General features: G+C 48.8%; 1 protein-coding gene across 4 annotated transcripts in view; it reads right to left on the bottom strand.

The window, feature by feature from the left end:
* Positions 1-3,080: 3,080 nt before the first annotated feature.
* AFAP1L2 (actin filament associated protein 1 like 2) overlaps positions 3,081-12,008 on the bottom strand; it is a 65,181-nt gene continuing 56,253 nt past the window's right edge. For 2 of the 4 annotated variants that reach the window (XM_058841672.1, XM_058841671.1), the window contains exons 10-19: positions 11,692-11,796; positions 10,936-11,147; positions 9,112-9,257; positions 8,473-8,584; positions 7,576-7,815; positions 7,310-7,487; positions 6,927-7,094; positions 6,473-6,654; positions 5,721-5,849; positions 3,081-5,391 (exon numbers count right to left, since the gene is read on the bottom strand). In XM_058841672.1, the coding sequence (XP_058697655.1) occupies positions 5,365-5,391; positions 5,721-5,849; positions 6,473-6,654; positions 6,927-7,094; positions 7,310-7,487; positions 7,576-7,815; positions 8,473-8,584; positions 9,112-9,257; positions 10,936-11,147; positions 11,692-11,796 (1,499 nt within the window). In that variant the 3' untranslated portion in view covers positions 3,081-5,364. The remainder of the gene's footprint in view (positions 5,392-5,720; positions 5,850-6,472; positions 6,655-6,926; positions 7,095-7,309; positions 7,488-7,575; positions 7,816-8,472; positions 8,585-9,111; positions 9,258-10,935; positions 11,148-11,691; positions 11,797-12,008) is intronic. The other 2 variants (XM_058841674.1, XM_058841673.1) reach the window with 2 other exon arrangements.

The following is a 12,008-nucleotide window of genomic DNA, read 5'->3' on the forward strand; positions in this document are numbered from 1 at the left end:
AAAGCCCATGGTTCCCAGTGTTGGGTTGTTGTTTGCTGACTTTCCCATGGTGTCTGTCACCTCAGGAGAGCACAACCAGGTCTGCAGAGCCAAGGCAGAGATACTAACTGTGACTGCCAGTGCTCATGAGAATAGTGTCAATTGTTCCCAGCAGAAGAAAAATCCCTTCACCCAGATGTCCTGGCCCCGTGTTTGAATAGTAACATTAGATGGACAAAGAGAGACACAAATTGCTCAGCAGGTTTGTTGTCAAAAGAAGAATGGTCTGAAAGCAGTCTCAGGGATGAAAGCTGGCACTGAGACAGGAGAAGCACTGTCATGCCTGTGGGAGAAACCAGGCTGGGAGAAAGAGGAAATTCTGCTTTCTTTTCACTGTCACTCTGGTAGATTGTCTGTGTCCTAAGGCATGGCAGAATAGAGGCTTAGTTGAAGGGCTGACATTTGGGATACAAAGGGAAACAAATCTATTAACGTTACTTAGGCATGGCTATAGCTCAGCATTGCCTCTGCTGTTAACCTGTCAGTCTCCTCTTCATGTGGGGAGAACGGGCTTGATCAGACACACATCAAAGACGTGGTTCATGGGATGGTGCAGAAGCGCCTGTGGAGCTGGCTGGATTCCAGCCAGACTGCTCTCAGAAGTCTCCCTGACCTCCTTGTGCATCCTCGTTTGTGTGAAGGGTGTGAGGGACCCCTCCCCTCACTCTGCTGCCCCGGTGGCTTTGCAGCTCCCTGGGTTTCTCTGCCATCGTTGCCTGACAGCATCATTAGCTCACTCCTCACAGGCATTTGTCCTCTGCGGGATCAGTCTGCCCTCTCAAATGTTTATTTACATTGCTTGGGACACGGCTCTGGAGCAGGGACATGCCTTCCTGACCTTCTACAAGTGCTTAAAGCCTTTTCCTTGCACTGTTTGCAGGACAGTTTGTACAGTGATGCTGCTGAGCACTTTATCTTGTGGCTAAATGTGATGTGGTGTAATCTGTTTGTGAGTTCTTTATTTTAACCCACAGATATTAAGTATGTTTTTAGTATGCATGGGTTGTACGAGGGACAAAGCAGGCTTTTTTTTGTCCCTGGGTCCTGAGCTGGGAAGCCCTGCATTTTTGCCATCCTGCTGGTTTTAAGCACCACAGGTACACAGACATCTCTGTATGATTCAAGAAGCACAGACTGCAAAATCTCATGTTGGAGAGAACATTTTAATGCTGGACAGGATTTATCTATCTCTGTGCATCCGTTTGTCAAGTAGAGATGATGTGAGAGATTGGAAACTCGTGAAGTAGCTCAGGAAAGCTGGTTTCTAAACCCAGTTTTTGGGGTCTGAGTACACCAGGTCTCAGTGCCCAGAGTGCCCCAGGGATCCCCACGTGTCAGGGATCTACATGTGCTGCAACTGTGACTTTCCTCCTGACATTTATCCTGAAAGCAGGTGATTCCTGAAGCCTTGGATAGATGCTCAGACATTCTCTGGCAGCAGCAGCACCCACCAGCTCTCCTTTTGTATGAGACAAAGCACTCTGCAAGGTAAGAAGGTCATGGGGCATTGGGAGGAGACGGGAGAAGCCAGCCTGAAAATTAAGATGTATGGGATGGTCTTGAAGAGACCTGCTGATCCCACAGGCAAGCAGGTACACTGCTGAGCAGCTTTTGGAGCTGTTTTCTTTTTAAAAATTTGACTTGAAGTTCCTGGCTAATTTCTAGGCCCTTTCTCTTATAAATTTTAATTAAAAAAGAATAAGTAGGAAAGCGGCTTGGGTCTCTGACATGATCCCTTATTAAATTCACTCTCAAAGACTTGCCTTGATTCAATCAGAAATATTAAATGAGACTTGATGTGATGGGAGCTCATTCCCTTAAGGCTGGGTCAATATTTGAGGCTGGAACAGGCACTGAGGAGGTGGGGTCCCTGCAAAGCCAGCACTAATCCTGTCTGGCATCAGAGGAGCTTGGAGGATGTTGTCCGTGCCAGGTTGTCATTAGTGTCTGGGCTGCTGTTACTAATGGGGCTGTGAATTACTCTCGCCCTGGAGGATTGCTGGGTGAGCTTTGGCTGGTCCTGGGCCATGTGCTGACTCCAGGAGAGATCGTGTTTCTCCTTTTAAAAAATGGGATTTAAGTAAGAGCCATGATTTTCACCCCATTTAGTCTTGCATTCCCTCAGCAAGCAAAACCATGCCTGTTTGTGGTGAGTAAATGTTGGATGGCACCTGTAGTGTAAAGGCTGCAGCAGGGAAGCTGGGGTTTGATCCCGCTGTACCATCCTCCCTGCATACCAAAAGCCAAGGCCAGCCTGCAAGAGGTCTGCAGATGCTCCCTGTAAAGCCAGCTGCCTTCTTCAGCTTCAAAACCCCCCTGCAACCTCACTCTGCAGTGGAAGTAAATAAATCTGATTCATACCTGAGACATCTTAAATGAACTTTCAGACCAACTTCTCCACTGATACGAGGTAATTATTTTTTTTCCTATAAAATCTTTTACTTCTGTCTTACTGGAAAATCAACATGCCCACTAGCAAACTTGGTGTGCTAGTCAGGACCACCCAGGAGCTTTTGTGGGGTTGTTCTGTGTATCCAAAGCAAGAAACGTGGAGGTACTTAAGCAAGAAACTCACCAAGCTTTCTGTGGGAGTGGAGGCACCAAGAGATATTTCACAGATGTGTCTGTTTTGGTGTCCGCTCTGTAAAGGCTTCAACTGTTTAATAACTTTTTTCCTTCCTTTCCAGCTGAAGCCCATCCTGGTTTTCCCTCCCTGCAGCAGGCAGTAAGCCTTCACACAGTTGCTATCTAGTGGCCAGAGGAAGGTAGTGGAAGTTTTTTCACTGCTGGTTCTGAGCAAGAGGACTGCTACAGAGATACAGGCAGGAATCTGTTACGTGTATTTGTGTGAAGTGCTGGGGTTACTGCTATTTTTCCGTGGCGTAGATCTCTGAAAATTGTTTTGCTTGACGGTCCAATCACTGCTATTTAAGCTATAGTTCATTGCAGTTGTAGACTGCATAGCTAAGGATTTGTAGTAACTAATGGTATTGGGGATTGGATGTACTTGAAATCTCTTGGAAAGTGGAGCAGGGACAAGCACCATTACTGAGAAAAACACTGGTAACATAATATACTCAACATTTTATTATAAAACCCTCTAAAGCGCCACTTTATAGGTCACAGTTACAACAAAGGAAATGCCTTGAGTTAGGAAAACAATGGGGAGACAGAGACATTGTTTAACATTTCTTGTTTGGGGAAAGTGTGCTGTTCAGGACTTGCCTATGTTTACCATTCCCTCATGGAGACATCCCAGCAGGAGCACTGAAGCTGACTGGGCTGTGAAGGGGAAAGCAGAGCTGCTCTTGTCCATGGCTGTCTCAGTACCACTGTGAAATGTCTGGACAACTTCTGGAGGATGACAGTGGGGTGTACAGTGAGGGCGCAGCACTACAGGGGTATTTAGGGTGTAGAGAGGGGCTCTTGCCAGCTCATCATGGGCCAAAACAAAAGCTTCATGGAGTCTGTGGCCTTTTGGTGCTCTGGAGAAGGAAGTCCCCAGGGTCCTTAACCAGATGAGCTAGCAGTTTATTTGCATCATCTTTTCCTATGTGCAAAACCTTGCACAGGGACAACCTGACAGCTGAGGCTCCTGAGGCCTGGCATTAGCAATTCCTCCATCTGCACCACAGTGGAAACTAAAGTCAAAAAAATGGGTGCACAGTCACCTTTCTTGCTTCCAGGATACCCTGACCAAGTGTTTTGTTGCACCCTGGCTCTGTGGTTGGGGCAAGCAAGCCCAGAACCCTTGTCAGGACATTCTCACTCACCCCAGTGACACCACCAGCTCTGGATATCACAGCCCTGTGTATCCCACTGGCTGTCTGGCCCTTGTGTGAAGAAAGAACAGCCCTTTAGACGTGTCAAATATTTTCAAGGGTAAGGAAGGTACATTTTTCCTTTCTGCCTTTACCTTGGCTTTGGTGTAGCCACAAAACCCCAGGGACAACCCATCCTGGGAACTCGTGCTGCTTTAACTTTGTAGGGTTGGAAAATGTCTCCAGCCCCATCCAGCCAACCCAGTTACTGAGCCTGGGCTCTGTGGGGCCATCAGAGGAGACGAGGTGTCTCCAGGCCATCAGACATGTCAGCAGGTTCCAGGGAGGGGAGGAATGCATAGATTTCTGCCAACCCACTGCCACCCTTCATATTTCAATGTCTCTAAGTTTAGCAGTTCCAAATATCCAACATCTTTAATTAGAAAGCTTGGCTAGGGTAGAGAGGGGTGGGCTTTGTGGGCCATACTGCTAGGGCCCAAAGGCAATATTAATGATCAGGAAATAAGGGTGACAGCACCAGTATGGCCAGCAGCTCAGCAGAGCCCTGGCAGTGCAGCCTTCATGCAGGGCAGGCTGCTCAGCCCTCCACTGTGGAGGGACACAGGGATGGCTGCAGCTGCAGCTCTGTGAGGATCAGACACCATCACAGCCAGGGCAGGAGCATCGGGACAGCACTACCTCCCCTCTCTTGGGAAAGGGCAAGCCCTGAAGGATACAATGGGATCCAGCTTTCCCATGAAACAGCTGAGCAAGCCCTCAAATAGTACTTTTTTTCCTTTTTCTTTTTTTTTTTTTTTTCATTTTTTTATTTAACTTTTTTTTTTTTTTCCAGAATTTCTTTGCCTAGAGCTCTTGGTGCTGCCAGTCTGTAGCACAGCTTACAGCACGAGAAGGTGAGCAGCTCAATATTCTAGCAAAGCTGCAGCTGGTAGGAGATGCTAGAATGCATCAGGACACTGATTAAAAATGTCCTGGACAGGGCTGCTGTGTGCTTCTCATTCATGTCTGAAGTATTGCTCACATGTGGGGATAGCCCTTGACTGAAGGCTGGATGAAATGCAGCTGAGTGACGACTGGCAGCAAGACAGGTGAGACTTTAGTTGACTCCAATTTATCAGGACAGGTACAAACTTACCAGGCTGAGGAATAGTAGAGGTCCCTTCTGAATCCACTACAGTCACTAATATAGAAACCTTAATAACTCATTGATAAACCTTCAGAGTAGAAATACACAAAACACCCCTATGTACAGTAACATTCTTGTTTACATCAGCTGGGTTAGGACTTTGATGGAAGGATTGCCACTGGTTGTTATTGTTTTAGCTACATGATTGGGATTTGTCTGGAAAGAGCAAGTTCATTTGGGATAACTCATATCAGCAGCTGTTGACTCCAGTGCTGCATCTGAGCCGTGGGTGTGACGTGGAGGAGGCACTTGGTGTGTGGTGGTGTTGAACACCCAACCTCCACAGACAGATGGTTGAATCCCCTGGGCCGTGCGTGGGCAATTCGAGTCTTTAGTCCATTTCTGAACCATGTGCTTCTAACTAGCTCCCTTTTTCTCCCATTCCTGCCAAGGAATAAAGGCAAATTAGTCAAAATGGAAATCAGGCAAGCCACATCGTCTGGTCCCCAAGTGGTTTTGGCTGCAGGGTGGGTCAGGGAGATCTTTAAGTTATAAACAATGCATACATTTACTCATTTAAATTGCAGGCAAGGCAAACACAGGTGAAAAGACTGGAGGAGAACCAGGCTGATGTGCTCTGCATTGTGTTGGTCAGGGGTGTTTCCCAGACATGAGACCCCTCCCACAACCCCATCCCACCACAGCCAGTATGCTCCACTGCCAGAAGGGAACAGCAGTGGCTGTCCCAGATGGATTTTCCTGCTGTACCTTACCTTAGCTTTCTGTAGGACTGTTCCCTTCCCCGTGACCATAACAGATAAAGGCCGGTTTTTTAAAGCCGTTGCTGAATTGACCGGGGAGTTCTCTGCACTGTTTGCTGGACTGGCACTTTTTGCCTGAACCTACAATAAAAATCATAGAAATGGTTATGACTGTTATAATCTGTTTTCAGATTACTGAGAGAGTTAGCTGCCTTTTCCCACCATCTCCTAGTACAGTGTCATCCCATTCCAATGATGGTGCATTTTTTCAGTGATATGCCAATTTAAAAAAAAAAACCACCAGGGGTGTTTGTGGTGTGTTTGGGTTTTGGGGACTCTAGAACTAGAGATACAGAGCAGGTGATGGAAATCTCCATTTCATGGGAAACAAGTTCCCAAGAAGGAATTTAGATGTGTGAATCTCCTGTGAAAACCATCCCTGAGCTCAGCCAAGTGCAGAAGGAGCTGAGTCCAGACCTGTCTGGCTCTGGAGGGTGTCGCTCAAGGTCCCACAGGAAAATACAACCACTCTCCTGAGCCCCATCCACCTTTCACTTCCCCATTACTGCTGTTACTTCATTAGATTATTATTACATTATGTATATTATATATAATAACACATACATATAAGATATACATTTATACAAGATTGCATATTACACTAATTATGCTATTATTAATTATTACATTTTTAAGCAGGCTGAGACTGTGTGACTGCCCAGCTGCCAGAAAGCTGCTGTGCATCCCAGGGGTGCCCCACATACCCGTGGGGCTGCGTTCTCCAGGTGGGTGGTGTCCACAGCCGTGCCCAGGGTCACCGGGCCAGACTCTGCCTTCTTCAGGTTCTCTTTCACCTCCACCAGGCTCAGCTCCAGGTCCACCCTCTGGCTTTCCTTCCTTTTGCATTCTTCATCTATCTCCTTCAGCCTCTGCTCCAGGCTCTTGTCTGTGAAGAGAGAGGAATCTTGGGGCCTGCTGGGAACCTGGGGAGCTCCTGAGGGGAGCAGGGATCAGGGCATGCCCTGCACATTTTCCTTGTGTTTTGCCCCAAGAGGGACTGTGGCTCTTGCTCTAGTGCAATCTGGGTGATGTGGTATGTCTCAAAGCACCAGGTTCCCCCATCTCTTCCGGTCTCAGGAGGACCAGGTTCATTGCCCCCTCTTTCTCCATGGCCCCACCTTGGCTCATTTCCACACATCCCACCTTGCCCTGCTCTACCTGTGCTGCCACCAAGCATCTCCTTCAGCTCCCGCCTCTCCTTGCGCAGCTGGGTGAGCTGAGCTCGGATTTCATCCTTCTCCTTCTCCAGCCGTTCCTTCTCCTCTGTGAACCGTTTCACCTCCGCCTCTGTCCTGTTCTTGCCCAGCTTGGTTTCCACTGCTGCTGCTGGAAACACAGCCCACCAACAACAGGGTCAGTCAGGGGAAAAAAAGCAGGAGGGAGAAAACCTTTACAGGTGCTTGAAAAGAAAACAAGGGAAGGTCTGAAAAGTCACCAACCACTAGAGTCAGCTCACAGACTGCTGTAGAGCAGAGCCAAGTCAAATCAAAGGGCTCCAGCTCTCTTTAAGCACCCTTGGGCCACCTGAGCAGCACACTCACCTGGCAGTGGCATCTTGGGCCGGTGTGCAGGCACCAGCTGGGGACTGCCCGCTGGAACTGTGCCCGCTGGCACCTCGGGGCCCACCTGGGGGAAGGCAATGTTCTGCTGCTGGGTCTGGATTTTGACAGCAGGCACCCGTGGCAGAACCTCCTCAGGCTCTGGCTTCTCTGGGTGTTTCTGGAAAGGAGAAATGAAGTGGGATGATGAGGTGTAGGGAACTGGCTCAGTGATTAAGCCTGGCCGGGCATCATGGTTTGGACAGTACCTGCTCCGAGGTCTCTGCTGCCTTAGTACAGGGCTCAGCTTCCTTAGCCACGGGGGCTGTCTCTGCTGTGCTCTCTGGGGCAGCCTTGCTGGCAGCCCTTTCTAGAGAGGGTGAGCTGAGGGGTGAAGACTGGCATGACATCTTGCCAGCACAGTGTAGTAAGGTCTTCACTGGGGTGAGATCCAGATACACTCTGTCTTGGTCCGCCTCCAATTTGCTCTCACTCTTGGGTAGTTCTTCCTGCAAAAGAGACCATCTGCTGCAACTGGAAGTACAAGAAACATCTCACTGCAGAGCAGAACTATCTCAGGCAATCTGGAGTATTTTCCAAAAATCTTAGAGGAATTAAAATGCCAGTCTCTGAGTCATTCCAAAGAGGGCTTTTGCAAGTACTGGAGGAAAGGCCCCTCCTGTTTTCCTTCAATAGGTCTCTCATGGTAGGAGCAGCCCCATGCAAGGACATCACTGTTGTACATCCAGCAACCCATGCCACATTCTTTGCCTTTCCTGAGTTAACAGTCCCATTCCCAGCATGACCCACTGCTCTTGTCTTTTCACACAGGGCTTGCTCTTACAGGCATAAAAAGGAATTTTGAAAGGCTAGGCTCCAAAAAGCCCATTATCACCAAATAATCCATGCCGCTTGCTGATGGAAACTGTGGAATTTTATCCCAGCTGCCTGAGGATCCCTACAGCCCCTTTCTGGAAACCTCTCTTCCATTCCTTAGCAACTCCTCTCCACCACTTGCTCCATTGCAAAGGCCAGGATTTCCCCAGGGGCTGGGAGTCCCCTTCACCACTGCTGGGGAACCCTCCCATTCACTGCTGGAGACACCCCATGGCCAGATGTTTGCCATGGTCCCCCCAGAGCTCCCTGCAGCAGGGCATCTGTCTCACCACAGGCATGTCCGGCAGATCCACATCGTCGTACAGCTCGTCCTGCTGCAGCCTGCCCTTGGGCAGGTTGTCGATGTAGGCGTTGGGCTCAGAGTATTTCCTCTGCATTAGGCTGTGAACAGGCAGCAGGACATCCCATCAGGGAGACTGGATTTGCTGCATGGCTCAGCAGTGCTGCATTTTTAGACATCTGAGAACACCACTCCTGAGGTGTGGGCAAGGCCAGGCAGTCAGATGCAGGAGAGGAGAAAGCAGAGCCATACAAAGCAGTGTGGTCACTGCTGCTGCTGCCCATTAAGCAGCACCCACCAGAGTGGGGCTGTATTTCCCCTGGGCTCTTTCCTTTCCTGCCCAGCCCTCAGCCACAGCAGCACAGCCACTCTGCCCCAGTGGCATGATGGACTGGGTGGCCATCTGGAGATGCCCCTGCTTTTGCAACAGCCACTCATGCACGTGCCCCATGGAGAGCTGCAGCTCAGGCCAGATGCACCCTGGTGGGACAGGAAGTACTCTCCTGTCCCAAAAGAAAGCTGCAGCTGTGAATTTACCACCTATTTCCATGGTAGCCAAAGCCCCCAGCTCTGGCTTGTGTTCCCTCTACCAGCCCCACGCAGCCCCAACCCATTACCAGTGACATACAAGAAGGAATTTTTCGCAGCGCTCACAATGCAGGAAACCCTGTCAGCATCCACGTAATCGTAGGTAAATTCCTCTGGGTCTGTTTTCGATCCTGACTCCGACAAGAGGAGGCCCAGCCAGTGGCCCATTTCCTCTGAGGACTTTGCCTGCAGGGTGATCAGACACAGGACAGGTTGCAGCAGTGGTTCCTCTGCACTCACAGGGCTGATGCTGGCTTAGACTGGGTAGGGAAGCATGCTGGCCTGAGCTTCCAAGGGGAAAGATGAACTGCTGGGTATTTATAATAAACCTAAGGCTGCCTTAAAAGTACAGCTCTATGAATGGACTGATTCAAAAATCTGGCAGCCACATAAATGCAGTTCTTTGCTCTGCTCCTTCCTAAAATTTCTAGTTAGTCTGCATTTTCCTTTCAGTGGTGATCAGCTCAGCTGTCCACAAGAGTAAGAGATGTCTCTGGGGCTGGAGGTACTGGCAGGGAGCAGCTTTGGGTGAGGAAAGTGTGCAGCTTTTATTTTGCACCAGCAGAGTGCAGCAATGGGATTGCCAAAGCAGAGGCAACGAGACCCGAGCCTGTGAGATCCCACTGCCAGAGCACAAACCCCTTCCATGGCTCTTTGCAGAGGGGAGAGGAGAAGGGAAGAGTTTAAAGCATCAGAATCCGTTGCTTTAACATGGTCAGTAGCCAATTCCCAGCTGCAGTGAGCAGTCTGACATTTTGCAACATGAAGAGTTAAATTCTAGGCCATGAAGTCAGCTCTAGCAAATAGCAAAATGCACCTCCCAAGGCAGGGGACTACACCTGAAGCAAGAAGTTGGCTAATGCAGCCACTTTTTGCATTGATTTGAGGAGTCAGAGCAGTAACCACAAAGTAAAGTTCAGGGCAAGTGAATATATATACACTTCCCAAACTGGAAAGTATCTTTTAAGCTTTCAGTCTGTTTTATTTAGCAGAGACTTCAGTCCCTGGGAAGCCTGCCAGCCAGCCAGTCCATACATGGAGTCTGACATTGAGTCTGACATCCCAACAAAATACAGATTCTTCCATTCACAAAATGTAAATTTTCCCAGCACCTCTTCTTTACATCTGTAATTGGGCAAAATTTCTTAGATACAGACATACCCTGAATCAAAAACTAAACAAAAACATCTTCTAATTTCAAGGCATGCCCTCAAAGTCAGTTGTTTAGCTATAAATATTCCACCCACTAAAAAAATACAGGAAATTGCTCACATTGTCCACCTCCTACTATAATCATGCTGTCGTCAGAGAGAAGTAAGATTAGAGAAAAACAGTCCTGGATGCAGGCATAAGAAAGTAACAGATGGAGATAAATTCGCTTGCACTTTCAGGGCCAGATCTGTGACAGGCTTACTTGGGATGTGTGACCCATGGCTTTGGGTCTCTGCTGTCAAAAGATGAAGTTCTCTGTTCCTCCTAACCACAGCCTTAAATCCCTAAAGTGGCATTCTTCTTATCTAACATTAACCAATGCACTCCACAGAACTTAATTATCTAAGGTTATCCTGCAGTCAGGGGAGAGAGATGGGAATCTCCAGAGGACCCTATGTCCCACCCTAAGATGAGTGCACAAGATGAAGGCTGAATGCTCCCTCTTGGAGGTGCCAGCATCAGACACAGCCTGGATTACCAGTGAGGTGGGACACATTCTAGGTGACCACAGGCAGATGAACCAAAGTCCTGCTCCTCAGGTTCTGTTTTGTTGGACTGAGGTTTCTCTGGAGGAACCCATTGGCATTTAGACCTCCTAAGGTATCCAAGCTGATGATCTGAAGCAGAGCTTCCTCAGAGATGCACATCCTACCTCCAAAACAACCCGTTCCTCGCCGTTGTGCAGGATGCGGAAGGAGTAAAGATGGTCAGGGCTCGGCTCTGGGATGATTTCACAGCCTGCCAAGCTCAGGGGCTGCTGAGCCAGTTTGCTTCGGTTCTTGTCCTGGTAGAAATGGAGGTGCCCATCTTTTATCTGACACCACCGGGACTTCCACTGGCTGTTCACCAGCACATTCAGGTAACCTGCAAGTAAGAACAGGTTACTTAGACACATTTTCCATTTAACCCATATTAATTTGTGTGCCTGGGGATGTCTAATAGGTAAGCTATGAGATCACCACACAATGCAAAGCCACAGGCACCAATAAAGAGCAAAAGCACAAAGACAAGCTGTCCTATCCATACAAAACAGGGTGAAAAGGGTAAAAATCTTGAAAATGAGACCCTTAAGATTCAGGATAGGTTTGGAGCAGCAAGTTGGCTGCAGATGGCTGTCCAAAGTTGGTCCCAGGTGGTAAATACATTTAAGCTGATCCTCACAACTCTCCCTGCAGGCTCCCACACCCTGGGCAGCACAAATGCCCTGCGTGTGCATGTCTGGTATTACCCACCCTTCCTCTTGGGTCACTCTGAGAGCCACAGGCACCACAATCTGTATGGATTTACTGGCAGGACCACCTGGCATAGGCATGTTTGAGAAGAATGATGCCTGGTGCTCATCCTGTCCTGCATACTGAGATCCAGCCCTGAGACAAGTCCCTGCAGAGGGACTCATGCTGCCACTTACTTGAAGTCTCCAGGGATCTCTCTGGGCTATCCAGGGAGCTGGACTTCTTCCTCCCGAGGTTCATCAGGTTGCTCAGTTTCAGGCCAGTTGTGCCCTTCTTCTTAACTACCAGAAATGAAAAAGACACATGCGTGGCTTTCCCAGCTCCCAGCCTGCTGTCCCAGCTGGGGGTCCTGCCCTCACCTCACACAAATCTCTTGCAGAGGGAAAACCTGTGACTCAGGGACAGGCTGGAAAACTGCAAAGCCCAGGGAGTTCAGGAGCAAGGTGGCACCAGTAAGATCAGCTAGGGATTTGTGGAAGATGCTAATCTGTAC

This window comes from Poecile atricapillus, chromosome 6, assembly GCF_030490865.1.
Source record: "Poecile atricapillus isolate bPoeAtr1 chromosome 6, bPoeAtr1.hap1, whole genome shotgun sequence".
Lineage (NCBI taxonomy): Eukaryota > Metazoa > Chordata > Aves > Passeriformes > Paridae > Poecile > Poecile atricapillus.